Here is a 19,747-nt window from a genome sequence, read left to right as displayed (position 1 = left end):
TTCAGAGTTTTACTCCATCATCAGCAAGGCAGGAGCAATAAAGCAGGAATTCAGGCATGGTGTGGGAGCAGCTGAGAGTTCTACATCTTGATCTGAAGGCTGCTAGGAGAAGCCTGGCTTTTCTGCACTGAGCAGAGCTTCAAACCCCACCCCCATGGTGGTGCACTTCCTTCAACAAAGCCACACTTCCTGATAGTGCCATTCCCTGGGCTAAGCATATTCAAACCACCACAGGGGGCATCCGCAGGCATATGCTTAAATGACCACAGAACAATGTAGAAAATGTCCTCAGCACTGCAACTGTTCAGTGTGTCACTTCTTTGGCTTGTGAGGAGGAAACACAAAGGGTGGCATCACAGCTCTCATAGGTGCAGGGATGCCCCAGGTTTTAAGGGGCCTAAAGGAAGGCTGTCTTTAAGAAATCTAAATGTGCGTTACTTCAGTAAAGTTTAAACCATGTCTCCATGTCAGCATATTACTGAAGAGGAGTATTTCTGTGAGTTTGTAACAGGTCTCTGAGAGAGAGCATGTTAAGTTAGAGTCCCCAGGCCACATGGCAGGTCCTCTTCTGCTGAAGGGGCAAAGCTTGTTGTTCCAAGTGAACCAAGAAACCTTCATATCCACCTCTGCTAAGCCCTTCCTGTCCACAGCTGCTCAGGCCCCACTAGAAACTCCTGGGAGGCAGGCTACACTCTCCATCAGCTGTCAGGGAACTTCAGTGCAGGCTGTTAATTTGAGCAATGTTTATCACGTTTGTGAACTGTTCAGAGCACTGCAACGGCTAATGTTAAGGGTCACTGAAAACAAGGAATGGACACTAAGTCCCCTAGCTAGGAGTATCCTTAAACCACCCACGGTGATTAGACAGAGAAGACATGTACGATGAGTTAGATGTAAAAGACAGTGTTCACTTATTATTCTATATGTTACATATTATTTATTAAAACCACATTTTCATATTTGTAGTATATTTTTAATTTACAATTAAAATAATAAAACAAATAAACCAGATAGGACTAAAAATGTATCTTTTTAAAAAAAATTAGTAAAAGGGCATAGATGATGGCTTAGTGGTTAAAAGCACCTATTATTGCACAAACCCAGGTCATCTCCTAGAACCAACACTGCAGGCTTACAGTCAACCCTAACTCCAGACCTGGGGAAATCCAATGACCTCCCCAGGCACCAGCATACAGTATACACACATATAGTACACATATAGTATACACACATATAGTATACACACATATATTATACACACATACCTGTAGGCAAAGCACTCACAGGCTAATAAATAAACCCAAGCTTTTCTTAGTTTCAAAAAGCCCAGAAATACTCACTTAAAAGTGCTATGCCACAGATCCAGCACAGCCAGCATCGTAGGGTTCATTGCATTCAAGTGATCCCTAATGTAACTGCATGAAGATAGGAAAGACCTCCTCCATGGCTTTGGCAAGACTTCTATTCTGAAACAGAAAAAGAAAAAACTGAATTATCTTCCCTAAAAATCAAAAGCAGCTTTGGTTTGGGCATTCGACTCAGTAGTAGAGCACTTGCCTAGATCAGCCAAGGTCCTATGTCTAGTCCTAAGCCCTACAAAGAGTATTTTTTTATAATAGGGATATATTTGAGTAATAATCATTTTTGTTCTAATATCTCTTAGAAATTACAAAATATGCCCCTACAGATATGTATCAGATATGCAGCTTGGTCTTCATGTAGGTTCCCCAACAACTGTAGCAGGGGTTGTCTCTGAATCTGTTACCTGCCTATGGATCCCATTCCCCTTACTGCTCTGCTTTGTCTGGCCTCAGTGGGAGAGAATGCACCTAGCCCTGCAGAGATGTGCCTCAGGGGAGGAGATGGAGGGTGGGGCTGTGATCAGGATGAATAAAAAAAAAAAAAGTAGTAGAAATTGCAAAATATGTAATTATATTCTGCAATATATACTCTGTGGTTAGCTTAACTTAATCTTGACAATAATCATGAAGTTTGTTTAACATATTTAAAAACAAGGCATTCTTGTCTCTAAATACTTTTGAATGTAAATAACGTATAATGATAAACTCCAAACAATGGCAAGCTAGCTTTTCTAAATGGAGACTAGAGCTTCACTTCAGTTGCTGTGATATAATACTCTGAAAAAAGGCAATATAAGGGAAAGAGAAGATTTAAATTTACAATTCCAAATTGTAACCCATTGTAGAAGGAAAGTCACAAAGGAAAAAGCTCAGAACAGCTATTGCATCATACACAGTCAAGAGCAAAGAGCTAATATATGCATGCTGAATAGTTCAGAGCCCAATGTAGAGAATGGTGTCACCAACAATGGGCTAAGTTTTCTTCTATACATGAACAACCAAGACAATCCTCCACTGATATGCTTATAATACAACCTGATATAGATAGTTCTTTATTAGAACTCTCATCCTGGTGATTCTAAATTGTCAAATTGACGGTTAAAGCCAAATCATTTACAAATCATGCATGCAAGCATGTGCACACACACACAGACAACCATTCTTATTTGAAAACATATTTTCAAATATATTTACATGTTTTCAAATATGTAAGATATCCTCTGTGGTGTATCCTTACCATATTTGGACTTCTGAGATTCTGGCTCTATGATCCTAGAAAAGCAACACATTTGGATTTTGACTTTCTCCTGAGCTGACTTTAAGATGCTAGGCAGTGCACTGTGGGGTAGCCCACTGTGCAGCTGGCAAGATACCCATGAATGAATCTGTAGCACACTGTGTCACTAAGCTATGGTACTCCATGGTCAGGTATATCAAATGCACATTTGATTTACAGTATTTTCAAGCATCTGTATACTTGATTATGTCTACTTTGTGGCCATAATTTTATCATCAATTTTATTTAACACGTGACTTAGGTAGTCAAGACTTCTTCTTTTGCCTACATCTGGTTGTTGCATAAATATAACCACTAATATAATTTCCAAGTCTCCTACATAGGCCCACTGGCAGCACAAGTGCCATACATGATGACCCCATGTAACAAAGGGAAAGCAGATTCCATTGTCCAGCTCCCTAACTGGCAGTTAGTGTTACCTCTGTACCAGAAAGAAGATAGGACAGGAGATAGAAATGAGACAAGCAGTTTAATGACTGTATTTTATTGTAGTCTTTGGCCTTAAACCTAAATACATAAATAAATAAAGTCCATGATTAGAGGCCAGAAATGCTAGAAACATGAGGCAGTGTGTGATCCTTCATCTGGTTCCTCAATGAGTTTATGACCACCTACTCAAATGGGAGAATACTACAGTGGCCTTGACAGGGCTCTGTAGTGCCTGTTAGGTAGCGTCACTTCTCTGGTTGAGTATGCCAAGCTGACAACCCACATTATAAAAGCATAAATTGGTTAATTCAGTTGTGTGGCAACACATTTTGATTGAGAAAAAACAACAAAACGAAACAAAAACTCTTACAAAAATGGAATGTTTGCTGGACCTCACATTCAGAAATAATAATGCACCTTAAGGTCACTTAAATTTAAGACTGCTATCCTACTGTGTGCTTGCTCAATCTATTTGTTTAATCTGCTTTTAAGTAAACAATGTAAAAACAAACCTTAGATTTCTTATGTAATTAACTTTTACAATATAAATTAATACATAGCTGTAATCTTAAATTACATACTCTTCCCAGGAGTAATGCACATGCTTGTATATGCATTATGATGATAATTTAATAAAAATAGGAGGAAAAAGTAGCCTGACAAAGATTCCTGTAAATATCCCTCATTCTTTCCCCACGAGATGGTTTCTGTATTGTTTAATAAAAGAGAAGGGGAAAAGCCCTTTATTTGGGACACACAGCAATGGGAGAGAGAGAGAGAGAGAGAGAGAGAGAGAGAGACAGAGAGAGAGAGACAGAGAGAGAGAGAGACAGAGAGAGACAGAGAGAGACAGAGACAGAGACAGAGACAGAGACAGAGAGACAGAGAGAGAGAGAGTCGCAAGACAACATTCAGGAAGCCCTTTATTAGGGATAAGCTCGCAGGGATACACACAGAGACAAAGAGACAGGGACACTCAGAATCATAAGATAATATTCAGACAGGCACAGGTTCACACTCATAGCAGAAAGACAGAGCAACAACAACAGAAAAAAATACAAAGGAAGAGTAGAGTAGAGAATTCAAATCTGGGCTCCCTCTTGATTAAATGAGACTAAGGAGAAATGTGTTTGTTCATTTCCTTAATCTGACATCAACATACTATGGGTGATTGAGTTTACCAAGATGTTCAGACTGAGCCACAACTGGACAGTCAATCACTCCACCAAAGAACTACTCCACAAGAAAGTGGAATTTCCTCTAGGAAGGCAGGCTCACTTTAAACCATACTAAAAAGAGGGGGAAAGTAATTAGCCCTTTGATGAGTACGGTGGTTTGAAAATGCTTGGCCCAGGGAGTGGCACTATTAGGAAGTACGGCCTTGTTGGAGTAAGTGTAGCCCTTTTGGAGTAAGTGTGTCATGGTGGACACAGACTTTGAGACCTTTTTCCTAGCCACCTAGAAAACAGTCTCCTCCTAGCTTTCTTTGGATGAATATGTAGAACTCTCAGGTTGTCCTTCACCACGCCTGTCTGGGCATTGCCATGCTTCCTACCATAATGATAATGGACTCTAAACCTCTGAACCCCATAAGCCAGCCTCAATTAAATATTACCTTTATAAGATATGACTTGGTTATGATATCTCTTCACAGCAATGGCAACCCTAACTAAGACAATGAGGTAGTATATTTTCCTTTCCATAGTTTTCACCTTAGCAGAGTCCCTAAAGCTGCCCTGACATTCTCCTGGGTCTGCCTGTCTTTCCATGTCCTGACTGAGGAACTCTGGCTTTGTCACCCTCTTCCTAATGTACCTCCATACCAAACTGAAGGACATGACACACGCACATACACACACACACACACACCGTATATATGTGTGTGTACATATATATACACGCACATATATATATGTACACACACACACACACACACACACATACATATATTACTTCTTTTTTTTTTTCATCTTCCTCCTGTACTGACGGTTACAGTTTGCCCATCCTAAGTTTTTTCCCTTTCCATGGTATCAGCTCTCAGAACAGCAGACCTCAGTTAAACAGAAGGAAATGTTTCTATCCCTTTCCCTGCTTCCATCTCTACTCCATAAGCAGCCCAGCCTCAGCATGATGACAGCTTCTCATGCTTAACTAGGAATTTTACCATATAAAGCTTGTGCTATTGTCAAGAAAATTAAGATTATTTTAATCTATGTTTTATTTTTCAAATATTTAAGAGCTGTATTCCTAAATTCTACTTTTTAAGGAAAATGTACAATAAGTGTTTTGTTTTACCATATGTTCTGAACCCATAAACAACTTGAAATATTCTATGGATATATTTAGTCTTTTTCAATGTTGCGGATATTTTTATTTTATTTTATTTATTTATTTTTTACAAACTGTCACCAAATGTTCATGCTTCAATATCTGAAGCCTGATCTCCATGCTAAGGAGACACAAGGCCATAGCAAGTCCTTTCCACAAGAGTTGCATCTTGTGCATTTGTTGAGTGAGTTTTTCATTTGTTTGGTGTTTGGTGTTTTCCTGAGACAGGGTTTCTCTGTGTATCCCCAGCTTTTCTGGAACTTGCCCTGTAGACCAAGCTAGTCTTGAACTCTCAGAGATCTGCCTGCCTCTGCCTCCTGAGTCCCATGACTAAAGTTGTATGCCATGACAACCTGGCTCACAAAAGGATTTTTAATTTGGTCATTTGTTTAGTTGGTATAATTTTGTTTTGAGACAGGGACTTTCAGACTCACTTTTGAGAAAACTATGTATATATACCGTGTGTGTGTGTATGTGTACTTATATACATATTTCTGAGAAAAGTAATTCCTTTAAAATTAATCATTTAAACTGTGTTAGTTCTGTAATAAAGAAAAATTTATGCATTTATGAAGAAAATATATTTAAATAAATAAAAATATAGATAATATTTATAAATATGTAATATAAAATATATAAATTAAAGCACATATATGAGAAATGTATGCACATATGAGGAAATACAAGCATGAGGGGATCTCTTTAAAATCTGGCAGTAGTTATATATCATTTGTCATACAGAGTGAATGCCATTAGGACACATGCTCACTTACTCAGCACGGTGAGGTGGGAGTTCAGTTATCTTGCCATCATCATCTTTTTCTCTGGGATCTTTTAAAACAAAGTCAACTAAGAAAAAAATTGAAAAGTTGGGATAAATAACCCTAGATTAATTACAGCATATTTCTGAGAAAAATAATTCTATTCAAATTAATCACTTAAACTGTGTTAGTTCTGTAATAAAGAGAAATTTGTACATTTATGAAGAAAAAATTGTGAGGAAAACAGTCAGTCAAGTCCGTGTCTGTGTTCTTTCTTAACAATGTGTTCCTATTGCTTCATTTGGAAGTGATAACTGACTTTAATATTATAATTTCCTTTATAATTATTCCATCAAAAGCACTCTTGTTAAATTTTAGGTCAGCAAAAAGAGGAGAAATTCTTCCCTTGGAAAAGCACACATTGCCTTTTTACACTTGAAACTACATAAGAGTGTCACACAGGCATTATAAAATCAGCAGAGCAAGCTCCCTCTGCTCCTGTCCGCTGTGTCTTCAATCACAAGCACCTCCATTTTCCTGCCTGTTTTTCAAGATGCACTTTCTACAATGCAAAAATGTGCTGCTGCCCCCTGCTTAAAATTCTTCAGACTGTCCTGTTACATTCAAATGCTTTAAAGACAGGCACTCAAGTCCTATTCAGATACTTTCTCTTTCTCCAAATGCACCTTAGGCTTTGGCCAACATAGTGGCTCACAAGTCTAGAACAGCCTTTGATTGCCATTGCTTGTGTCATTGCCTGGACTAAACATATTAGCTAGCAGACATTTTTCAAGTTTCAAGACTCCATTCAGGAGTTGGAAATGCTATACACTTGGATTCCAAGGACTAGGTAGGCAGAGGCCAGAGGACCACAAGTTCAAAACCACACTAAGCTAGATAGCAAGTTAAGGTCAGTCTTGGCTACTTAGGGAGACCCTATTTCACTCCCACCTCCCATGCTACAACTGCAGAGTTAGATAAGAAGATTCTAAAGTGCACCTGAAGTCAAGATGACCTTCTCTTCCTTTGGTCTCCTCCTCACTGCATTTAGTGTTATCTTTCATACTTTAACTGCCTGTTCTCTGGAAGGTTAAATCACTCAATGCATTCTGATTTCACCAGCCTTTAGTGGGGCACTCATCATGAATGCTCTATCACAACTATCACAAACAACTGGAAACCTTTTCTTACAAGTACACATTCTAAGCTGGGGACTGGTGGCACATGTCTTTAATCCCAGCATTTGGGAGGCAGAAGCAGGCAGTTTTTTTGAGTTTGAGGCCAGCCAGATCTACAGAGTAAGTTCTAGGACACAGAAACTCTAACTGGAAAGAAAGAAAAAAAAGAAAGAAAGAAAGAAAGGAAGGAAGGAAGGAAGGAAGGAAGAAATAAAGAAAGGAAGGAAGGAAGGAAGGAAGGAAGGAAGGAAGGAAGGAAGGAAGAAAGAAAGAAAGAAAGAAAGAAAGAAAGAAAGAAAGAAAGAAAGAGCTCTTCCAGTCTGACCAGCACCAGGGTAGCTAGGGCGCAGGGTCGGCTGACACCGCCAGCTACCCACAACACCCACCACAGGATCTTAAGACTTCTGGTGAGTGGAACACAGCTTCTGCTCCAATCTTTAAACAGTGACAATGATAACAACTAACCCCAGAGATTACCAGATGGCGAAAGGTAAACGTAAGAATCTTACTAACAGAAACCAAGACCACTCATCATCATTAGAACCCAGCACTCCCACTTCGCCCAGTCCAGGGCACCACAACACACCGGAGAAGCTAGACCCGGATCTAAAAGCATATCTCATGATTATGGTATAGGACATCAAGAAGGACTTTAATAACACACTTAAAGAAATACAGGAGAACACTGGTAAACAGGTAGAAGACATTAAAGAGGAAGCACAAAAATCCCAAAGACCAAACCTACGGATAATAGGAGTGGATGAGAATGAAGATTTTCAACTCAAAGGACCAGCAAACATCTTCAACAAAATTATAGAAGAAAACTTCCCAAATCTAAAGAAAGAGATGCCCATGAACATACAAGAAGCCTACAGAACTCCAAATAGACTGGATCAGAAAAGAAATACCTCCCGACACAAAATAATCAGAACAACAAATGCTCTAAATAAAGATAGAATACTAAAAGCAGTAAGAGAAAAAGGCCAAGTAACATATAAAGGCAAGCCTATCAGAATTACACCAGATTTTTCACCAGAGACTATGAAAGCCAGAAGATCCTGGACGGATGTTATACAGACACTAAAAGAACACAAACTCCAGCCCAGGCTATTATACCCAGCCAAACTCTCAATTAACATATATGGAGAAACCAAAGTATTCCACGACAAAACCAAATTCACATATTATCTCTCCACGAATCCAGCCCTTCAAAGGATAATAACAGAAAAAAACCAATACAAAGACAGGAACCACGCCCTAGAAACAACAAGAAGGTAATCCCTCAACAAACCTAAAAGAAGACAGCCACAAGAACAGAATGCCAACTTTAACAACACAAATAACAGGAAAGAACAATTACTTTTCCTTAATATCTCTTAATATCAATGGACTCAACTCCCCGATAAAAAGACATAGACTAACAAACTGGCTACACAAACAAGACCCAACATTTTGCTGCTTACAGGAAACTCATCTCAGAGAAAAAGATAGACACTACCTCAGAATGAAAGGCTGGAAAACAATTTTCCAAGCAAATGGTATGAAGAAACAAGCTGGAGTAGCCATTCTAATATCTGATAAGATTGACTTCCAACCCAAAGTCATTAAAAAAGAAAGGGAGGGACACTTCATACTCATCAAAGGTAAAATCCTCCAAGAGGTACTATCAATCCTGAATATCTATGCTCCAAATACAAAGGCAGCCACATTCATTAAAGAAACTTTAGTAAATCTCAAAGCACACATTGCACCTCATACAATAATAGTGGGAGACTTCAACACACCACTTTCACCAATGGACAGATCATGGAAACAGAAACTAAACAGGGACACAGTGAAACTAACAGAAATTATGAATCAAATGGATCTGGCAGATATCTACAGAATATTCTATCCTAAAACAAAAGGATATACCTTCTTCTCAGCACCTCATGGTACCTTCTCCAAAATTGACCACATAATTGGTCACAAAACAGGCCTCAACAGATACAAAAATATTGAAATTGTCCCATGCATCCTATCAGATCACCATGGACTAAGGCTGATCTTCAATAACAAAATAAATAATAGAAAGCCAACCTTCACGTGGAAACTGAACAACACTCTTCTCAATGATACCTTGGTCAAGGAAGGAATAAAGAAAGAAATTAAGGACTTTTAGAGTTCAATGAAAATGAAGCCACAACATACCCAAACTTATGGGACGCAATGAAAGCATTTCTAAGAGGAAAACAAATAACTCTGAGTGCCTCCAAAAGGAAACTAGAGAGAGCACACATTAGCAGCTTGACAACATACCTAAAAGCACTAGAACAAAAGGAAGCAAATTCACCCAAGAGGAGTAGATGGCAGGAAATAATCAAACTCAGGGGTGAAATCAACCAAGTGGAAACAAGAAGAACTATTCAAAGAATCAACCAATCAAGGAGCTGGTTCTTTGAGAAAATCAACAAGATAGATAAACCTTAGCCAGACTAGACGGCACAGGGAAAGCATCCTAATTAACAAAGTCAGAAATGAAAAAGGAGGCATAACAACAGATCCTGAAGACATCCAAAACACCATCAGATCCTTCTACCAAAGGCTATACTCAACAAAACTGGAGAACCTGGATGAAATGGAGAAGTTCCTAGACAGATACCAGGTACCAAAGTTGAATCAAGATCAGGTTAATGATCTAAACAGCCCTATATCCCCCAAAGAAATAGAGGCAGTCATTAATAGTCTCCCAACTAAAAAAAAGCCCAGGACCAGATGGGTTTAGTGCAGAGTTCTATCAGACCTTCAAAGAAGATCTAATCCCAGTTCTTCACAAACTATTCCACAAAATAGAAACAGAAGGTACTCTACCCAACTCATTCTATGAAGCCACAATTACTCTGATACCTAAACCACAAAAAGACCCAACAAAGATAGAAAACTTCAGACCAATATCCCTTATGAATATTGATGCAAAAATCCTCAATAAAGTTCTTGCTAACCGAATCCAAGAACACATCAAAACAATCACCCATCCTGACCAAGTAGGTTTCATCCCAGGGATGCAGGGATGGTTCAATATATGGAAATCCATCAACGTAATCCAGTATATAAACAAACTCAAAGACAAAAACCACATGGTCATCTCGTTAGATGCGGAAAAAGCATTTGACAAGATCCAACACCCATTCATGATAAAAGCCTTGGAAAGATCAGGAATTCAAGGCCCATACCTAAACATGATAAAAGCAATCTACAGCAAACCAGTAGCCAACATCAAAGTAAATGGTGAGAAGCTTGAAGCAATCCCTCTAAAATCAGGGACTAGACAAGGCTGTCCACTTTCTCCATACCTATTCAACATTGTACTTGAAGTCCTAGTCAGAGCAATTCGACAACAAAAGGAGATCAAAGGGATACAAATTGGAAAAGATGAAGTCAAAATATCACTTTTTGCAGATGATATGATAGTATATATAAGTGACCCTAAAAATTCCACCAGAGAACTCGTAAGCCTGATAAACAGCTTCGGTGAAGTAGCTGGATATAAAATTAACTCAAACAAATCAATGGCCTTTCTCTACACAAAGAATAAATAGGCTGAAAAGGAAATTAGGGAAACAACACCCTTCTCAATAGTCACAAATAATATAAAATATCTTGGCGTGACTCTAACTAAGGAAGTGAAAGATCTGTATAATAAAAACTTCAAGTCTCTGAAGAAAGAAATTCTAGAAGATCTCAGAAGATGGAAAGATCTCCCATGCTCATGGATTGGCAGGATCAACATTTTAAAAATGGCTATCTTGCCAAAAGCAATCTACAGATTCAATGCAATCCCCATCAAAATTCCAACTCAATTCTTCAACGAATTAGAAAGTGCAATCTGCAAATTCATCTGGAATAACAAAAAACCTAGGATAGCAAAAACTCTTCTCAAGGATAAAAGAAGCTCTGGTGGAATCACCATGCCGGACCTAAAGCTTTACTACAGAGCAATTGTGATAAAAACTGCATGGTACTGGTATAGTGACAGACAAATAGACCAATGGAATAGAATTGAAGACCCAGAAATGAACCCACACGCCTATGGTCACTTGATCTTCGACAAGGGAGCTAAAAACATCCAGTGGAAGAAAGACAGCATTTTCAACAAATGGTGCTGGCACAACTGGTTGTGAACATGTAGAAGAATGCGAATAGATCCATTCCTATCTCCTTGTACTAAGGTCAAGTCTAAGTGGATCAAGGAACTTCACATAAAACCAGAGACACTGAAACTTATAGAGGAGAAAGTGGGGGAAAGCCTTGAAGATATGGGCACAGGGGAAAAATTCTTGAATAGAACAGTATTGGCTTGTGCTGTAAGATCGAGAATTGACAAGTGGGACCTCATGAAACTGCAAAGCTTCTGCAAGGCTAAAGACACCATCAATAAGACAAAAAAACCACCAACAGATTGGGAAAGGATCTTCACCTATCCTAAATCAGATAAGGGACTAATATCCAATATATATAAAGAACTCAAGAAGGTGGACTCCAGAAAGTCAAATAACCCCATTAATAAATGGAGCTCAGAACTGAACAAAGAATTCTCACCTGAGGAATACCGAATGGCAGAGAAGCACCTGAAAAAATGTTCAACATCCTTAATCATCAGGGAAATGCAAATCAAAACAACCCTGAGATTCCACCTCACACCAGTCAGAATGGCCAAGATCAAAAATTCAGGTGACAGCAGATGCTGGCGAGGATGTGGAGAAAGAGGAACACTCCTCTATTTTTGGTGGGATTGCAAGCTTGTACAGCCACTCTGGAAATCAGTCTGGCGATTCCTCAGAAAATTGGACATAGTACTACTGGAGGATCCAGCAATACCTCTCCTGGGCATATATCCAGAAGATGTGCCAACCGGTAAAAAGGACACATGCTCCACTATGTTCATAGCAGCCCTATTTATAATAGCCAGAAGCTGGAAAGAACCCCGATGTCTCTCAACAGAGGAATGGATACAGAAATTATGGTACATTTACACAATGGAGTACTACTCAGCTATTAAAAAGAATGAATTTATGAAATTCCTAGCCAAATGGATGGACCTGGAGGGCATCATCTTGAGTGAAGTAACACAATCACAAAAGAACTCACACAATATGTATTCACTGATAAGTGGATATTAGCCCAAAACTTAGGATACCCAAGATATAAGATACAATTTGCTAAACGCATGAATCTCAAGAAGAATGAAGACCAAAGTGTGGACACTGTGCCCCTTCTTAGAATTGGGAACAAAACACCCAGGGAAGGAGTTACAGAGACAAAGTTCGTAGCTGTGATGAAAGGATGGACCATTTAGAGACTGCCGTATCCAGGGATCCATCCCATAAGCAGGTTCTAAACGCTGACACCATTGCATACACTAGCAAGATTTTGCTGAAAGGACCCAAATATAGCTGTCTCTTGTGAGAAGATGCCAGGGCCTAGCAAACACAGGAGTGAATGTTCACAGTCAGCTATTGGATGTATCACAGGGCTCCCAATGGAGAAGCTAGAGAAAGTACCCAAGGAGCTAAAGGGATCTGCAACCCTATTGTTGGAACAACATGATGTACTAACCAGAACCCCGGAGCTCTTGTCTCTAGCTGCATATGTATCGAAAGATGGCCTAGTCGGCCATCACTGGAAAGAGAGGCCCATTGGACTTGCAAACTTTATATGCCCCAATATAGGGGAATGCCAGGGCCAAAAGAATGGGAATGGGTGGGTAGGGAAGTGGGGGGCGCTATGGGGGACTTTTGGGATAGCTTTGGAAATGTAACTGAGGAAAATATGTAATAAAAATATTAAAAATTAAAAAAAATAAAACTGCCAAAAATTAAAAATAAAATAAAATAAAATAAAAATAAAAAAAATAAGAAAGTTGGTGAGGTCTTAATGCAGCAATTAGGTGGGAAAGAGCAAAATCAGCCAAGGGAACTTGTCAAAATTAGGTGTTAACTTTCAACTCAAAACTTGCCTTTAAGGCAACGCATACTCAAAGTAGAAAACACAGCAACTTACCTATGGATTTCTTTACACTAAGAAGATAATCCTCTCTTATCTCATCCGACAAGACCATGATGCTATTAGTCATGACTTTCAGATGCTGTGGAACCAATTGTAATACGTGCTCCAGCCAAGAGTCTTCCAATGGGGCCACATGATCACTATCAATTCCATGGCGAATGTAGTAGTAATACCTCTGTGATAAGTGAGGAGGCAGAGATTTAGTACTGCAGTAAAGGAGAGTGGGGTCAAAACACAAAACCACAGGGGAAAATACATCTGGGGAGAACAAAGTATTTATAAATAATACAAAGCACTTTTGTGAAAGTCGCATAAGCATTGTTTGAGATCTCTTAAGTTTTTAAAATGATATTTCCTGCAAGCCAAAGCAATTTTTCTTAGTTCACATCTATACCTTAAGCGTCAAAGTTACATCATCAAATAGATGAGCTATGGAATAGAGTACATGCTCAATTACAGGTCGGCGTTTGTAAACTTTTGGAACATATTATTAGTTCTGCACTTTTATGTTTGATGATCAGAGGTCAATCATGAAAGCTGCATTCAAGTCAGTATCCTTTTACACTAAGTCTAGAAGCATACAACAGAACTGAATTGTGCTGGTTTGAATAGGAAAGGCATAGGCTCATATATTTGTGTGTTTAGTCCCCAGTTTGTGAACTGTTGGGAAGGACTGATTAAGAGATGTGGCCTTGCTGGAGGAGGGAGGTATGTCACTAAAGTGGCCTTTGAGGTTTCAAAAACCATGCCAGGCCCAGAAGTAAAACACTGACTAAGACAGCCCATTTCTATCCTTTATTGTACTATAAATATTATACATGTTAATTATCACTTTAAAATCTGATAATTCTCAATTATTCATAATTATTTACACAGCACTTGGGGCAAAAATTAAAATTCAAAATATTTTCAAATTCACAATGCTTTTATTTTTTGTATGTGTTATGTGTTTGGACTGCATGTATGTCTGTTCACTACATGCATGCATGTTGTCCATAGAATCTGAAAAGGGGTGTTAGACTCCATGGGATTGGAGTTACAGATGGTTATAAACTGCCATGTGAGGGCTTGGGATTAAACCCGGGTCCAGCACAACAGCCAGTTCTCTAAACCATCTCTCTAGCCTATGATGTTATAATTCTTAATGCATCCATTTAAAAAATGTTTATACATTTGAAACACCAGAATTATTGCTTCTAAAATAAGTTAATGTGCTTTTTAGAATATCCATTATCAAACTCAGAAAAATTATCATAAAAGAATAATGTTGGATAAGGATATATATGACTGAGACAAACTTTAGGAAGGGATCAGGCAGCTTTGGAATTGCTTACGTGAGATCTTAGGTGGTAAGAGAGAGAATGCTTAATCTAATAGAATAATCTGATACAACTCTCTGTTCATTCCTGCACACACAAAGATACACAAGAAAGGACGGAATAATCTCAAGGACACGCAATATTTTGAGTTCTTCCTTCTATTTGCAGTTCTACTGACAGAAGTGAGTTGTTACCAAGATGTCTTTCTCTCTTGCAGAAGTAGTCACTTTTGGAATACCGCTCTCATCAAAGACATCAGACTCTAAACCACCATCTTGTTGCCTAAGACAGTGATAAACAAAGATGAGTCAGAACGGTACAACGACAGTTCAAACACAAAACATGGGTGTAAAAACATCAGGACTATTCTCTACTAAATCACCAGAAAAATAAATGGTTGGATATATTTGCTTCGTGCCTCTTTCTCTCCATGTGTGTGTTTGGTGCCCCTTTCTCTCCATGTGTGAGCTTGGTGCTCCTTTCTCTCTGTGTGTGAGCTTGGTGTCCCTTTCTCTCCATGTGTGTGTTTGGTACTCCTTTCTCTCCATGTGTGCAGAGATGACTAGACATGCTCTCTGAGACCTACTTCATGGGAAGCATCCTCTGCAGTGGCCTTTGCTCATTTGCTTTCACTACTACAAAACTGATTTCTCTCTGCTTTGAACTTGTAAAGCATATTCTTGTATTATCCCTAAAATATGTTGTTTATTAATCTGATTAAAATAAAATAACAATAGAAAATTCAAGAGCTGTTTTGCAGAAAACACAGTCACTCTCTGAAGACCTTGTCTCAGATCTCTAGGGACATACACGTTGATTCCAAGCAACATAGAAACTCATTTGTTCCTTTGCCTTTTTTAAGTTTATGTGCATAAAACTCCTGTGATTGATGTAATTCGGTTCAAAAGCTGTCCCAGACATGAACCACGCTGACATTTCCTGGGGCCCCACTGTGCAGAAAGGCATAGTTTACAGCTCCAGCACAAATAACAGGTTGTGCTGGGCCAGCTCTCACTTCTGCATTGTGGTCCAGAGCCCAGTGTCATCTGCTGATACAAATCAGTGGTACTGAATAAAAAACACCTGTCCCCCTTACTGATTGAGTAGCAGATGCTGAAGATTTATTGAAAATGTTTCTAAGAAACCATATTAAAGTAGGAACCCAGGATAGATCTCTCAACTTGTCTTTTCTAATTCAAAGAATACTATTTTCAGTGAACATCATATTGTAGTTTTAAAGTATGCAAGAAAAGTCCATTTAATTTAATAGATGATAGGTAATCAATAAATCTTTACCAAACAGAAGAATATGAATATGAAAGTAGTGGGTGATCCTCAAAATATTAAGTAGGTAAGAAGACAAGAATTGATTATTCTAACCACAAATGCAATCTCATTATGCTGTTGCTTGCCCATAAAGGAACTAATAAAAATAATACTGTGTTTTCAGATCATCAAGTTGGGGTTCACATTGCACCACTCTAAATGCATGACTTCAGTAAGTGGCATTTGTGGTTGTTTTTAGTGCAGAAACCCCATCCTGCCAGCCTTCCTACCATCCTGTGTGTGAATAATGCCTAGAAGGGTGTAGTCACTAAGGCCGGAAGGGAAGAAGACCACTAGGCTTGTAGAAACCACTATGGACTCTCTGAGAGATTGTCAACATCCCCTCAGCTCTACATTCTGCTCACCAGAAACTATAAGAGTTATTCACCACCAGTCAAGCCCTTAGTGGTTTTACAATCATTATTTCTAAGCCTCATATGTACTGTTTAAAGTCATAATTATCCCCACTTCACAGAAGAAGAAATTAAATGTCAGAGAAAAGAGATATCCCTCCCCCATTGGTCACACAGCTAATCACATATGGAAAGAGGGATGGGTGCATCCTTGTGTGAGTCTGAGTAGCCATGCTCTTTCAAGAAGAATGGCATTCATTCAGAACTGAAGCAATCAGAGTAGGAGATGCTTTCCCTAGTTAAAGAAAAATAAGGTAGCTCTCTGCCTCTTCTCTTCTCTTCTCTTCTCTTCTCTTCTCTTCTCTTCTCTTCTCTTCTCTTCTCTTCTCTTCTTTTCTCTTCTCTTTCTCCTCTCCTCCCCTCCCCTCCCCTCTCCTCCTCTCTTCTCCTCCCCTCTCCTCCCTTCTCCTCCCCTCTCTCCCCTCTCTCTCCCCTCTCCTCCCCTCTCTCCCCTCTCTCTCCCCTCTCCCATCTCTCCTCTCCCCTCTCTCCCCTCTCTCCCCTCTCTCCCCTCTCTTCCCTTCCCCTCTTTCCCCTCTTTCTTTCCCCTCTTTCCCCTCTTTCCCCTCTTTCCCCTCTTTCCCCTCTTTCCCCTCTTTCCCCTCTTTCCCCTCTTTCCCCTCTTTCCCCTCCCCTTCCCTCCCCTTCCCTCCCCTCCCCTCCCCTCCCCTCCCCTCCCCTCCCCTCCCCTCCCCTCCCCTCCCCTCCCCTCCCCTCCCCTCCCCTCCCCTCCCCTCCCCTCCCCTCCCCTCCCCTCCCCTCCCCTCCCCTCCCCTCCCCTCCCCTCCCCTCCCCTCCCCTCCCCTCCCCTCCCCTCCCCTCCCCTCCCCTCCCCTCCCCTCCCCTCCCCTCCCCTCCCCTCCCCTCCCCTCCCCTCCCCTCCCCTCCCCTCCCCTCCCCTCCCCTCCCCTCCCCTCCCCTCCCCTCCCCTCCCCTCCCCTCCCCTCCCCTCCCCTCCCCTCCCCTCCCCTCCCCTCCCCTCCCCTCCCCTCCCCTCCCCTCCCCTCCCCTCCCCTCCCCTCCCCTCCCCTCCCCTCCCCTCCCCTCCCCTCCCCTCCCCTCCCCTCCCCTCCCCTCCCCTCCCCTCCCCTCCCCTCCCCTCCCCTCTCCTCCCCTCTCCTCTCCTCCTCTCCTCTCCTCTCCTCCTCTCCTCTCTCCCTCCTCTCCTCCCCCCTCCTCCCCCTCCTCCTTTCCCCTTCCTCCTCTCTCCTTCCTCCTCTCCCCCCCTCCTCCCCCTCTCTTCTCCCTCCCCCTCCCCTCCCCTCTCCTCTCCCTCCCCCCTCCTCTCCTCTCTCTCTCTCTCTCTCTCTCTCTCTCTCTCTCTCTCTCTCTCTCTCTCTCCTCTCTCCCTGACCCCTTCCCTCCTTCTCTCCCCTTCTCCCTCCCTGCTCTCTCTCAATGTGTGCTTATGTGGCTGGGGCCTCGGGTCTTCACACTCACGTGAGGAAGATGATAATTCTATAGGCCTGAGTGAAATGAGGAATTCAGACTGAGACCCTATATCAAACTGAAACCCAAGATGTGTTCTTCTTTCTTTCCTTTTTAAATGAGGCCTAGAAATTAAAAGAAGTTGCATCTTGTCAGCCGCCCTATGATCCAGTGTCTGTGGGGTTTGACTGGGGCCCTTCTGACTGACCAGTAACCATGGCATGAGGATCTAAGCTAAGCAGATGGGTTCACTTTCCAAAGAGTCCCCCTCCACTCCCCTCATACCCTTCCCTCTCCCTCTTCCTCCTCCTCCTCTTTTTCTTCCTCTTCTTCCTCTTCCTCCTCCTCCTCTTCCTCCTTCTCTTTGTCTGTCTGTCTGTCTGTCTGTCTGTCTCCCCCCTCATCTTTCTCTGCCTGTACTCCCTTCTCAATTTCCCTTTCCATGAATCCCAAAAAAACTCTATTCTATACTAAAAGAAAATAAAAGAAAAATAGGATATTCTTTATTTTTCAAAAGTAAAAAAATATAACTATGTTGGTATTTTACTCTTTATAAAATTAAGACATTTTTAGTTCAAAATAGCACCGGCAATCCCTTTCTTTTCATGTGTGAAAGCAGAAGAGACATAATTTTAACCCATGATTATGAGGAGACAAGAAGAAAAGGCAGGCACTGAGAACCAGACAGCTTAAAATGCTTCTGTCTCTCTCTCAAAGGAGGATGGCAAGCAACTGGCCTGGTGCCTCCAGAAAGGCCCTCACCCAGAGTCAACTGGTACCAAAGGTGGCAGAAAATGAGATTATCTTGATAGCTAGTTACACAGAAAATTAGATAGCAAAAGGGAGCAACACATACCCCAAAGGAAAAAATGTTCCAAACAGGGCTCCAGAAAAACATATAAAATATGACTAGATCAATATCAAGCAAATTAATTAAATTAGTAATTAATTTCAAAGTGAGAAAATTTCAGGTCCAGGTAGTCTCACTAATGGATTCTGTCAGGGAAGAAATCCAACTAATTCTACAGAAACATCTTCAGAAAACAGAGAAAAAAGGTCACAGTCCCAATTTATTTTATGAGGCTAGTAGAGACTGGATAACAGAGCTAGAGATATGATGCAGCAGGCCCAAACATTTCACCTCTTTAAAAATCATCACAAAACAGCAAATCTCTCTCTCCTCCAGTGGAACAAGTCCAGAAGGAAAGGAAGAAGAGAGGAAGACGGAGCCTGCGACCTGCTGCTGTGAAGAAGCTGAATACCCAAAGGGTTACACATCCTCTCTGTGAACAAGGGCCTGGGAACTAGGGTGCTGGATAGGATGTCCAGAGCAAATGAGGCCCCCATCACTTTGTTAGGTATCCCAACTGCATCTGCCTGCTGCAGGAACACTATGTTCTGTAATCACCAGAGAGTATACCAGTTCCCTGAGTCATGGACTGTATGTAGTTCCTCACTGCTTCAACCATAAAAAAAGGCAGACAAGCAGAGTCCATTCTCATGAAGAGATCACCTATGCTTCAAGAAGGCATCAATACTGCTCTGACTTTGGATGAGAATAAGAAGGCTCAGCTAATATTGTTTGGACACAATGTAGCCCTACCCAGTTGTTGTCCTTCCTGCCTGTCCTGTGTTGCAATGTTACTGGGGAGGGGACTACTGCATCATCAAAGGCTGGGCAGGTGGTCCTCAGGAACACTGTTGCTTTCCCATGTTAACAGGGAAGATAAAGAACTCTGGATAGGCTGGTGAAAGCTACCTGAACCAGCTACACAGAAATGGGGAGCCAACTGTCCAAATGTGTGACTTTCCCTGCCAAACTGGAAACAGCAAAGACCAAGGAACTTGCCACCTAGGTTAAA

General features: G+C 40.8%; 1 protein-coding gene across 1 annotated transcript in view; it reads right to left on the bottom strand.

Annotated features, from left to right (window-relative positions):
• LOC110288938 (dynein axonemal heavy chain 7-like) overlaps window positions 1-19,747 on the bottom strand; it is a 326,234-nt gene that overhangs the window by 281,580 nt on the left and 24,907 nt on the right. The window contains exons 6-9 of the mRNA XM_085837019.1: window positions 14,913-15,000; window positions 13,394-13,574; window positions 6,189-6,264; window positions 1,341-1,466 (exon numbers count right to left, since the gene is read on the bottom strand). Of these exons, the coding sequence (XP_085693145.1) occupies window positions 1,341-1,466; window positions 6,189-6,264; window positions 13,394-13,574; window positions 14,913-15,000 (471 nt within the window). The remainder of the gene's footprint in view (window positions 1-1,340; window positions 1,467-6,188; window positions 6,265-13,393; window positions 13,575-14,912; window positions 15,001-19,747) is intronic.

This window comes from Mus caroli, unplaced genomic scaffold, assembly GCF_978045245.1.
Source record: "Mus caroli unplaced genomic scaffold, Mus_caroli_1 scaffold_1, whole genome shotgun sequence".
Taxonomy (NCBI): domain Eukaryota; kingdom Metazoa; phylum Chordata; class Mammalia; order Rodentia; family Muridae; genus Mus; species Mus caroli.
The sequence above is the reverse complement of the archived record's forward strand: the minus strand, read 5'-3'. Positions and strand labels throughout refer to the sequence as shown.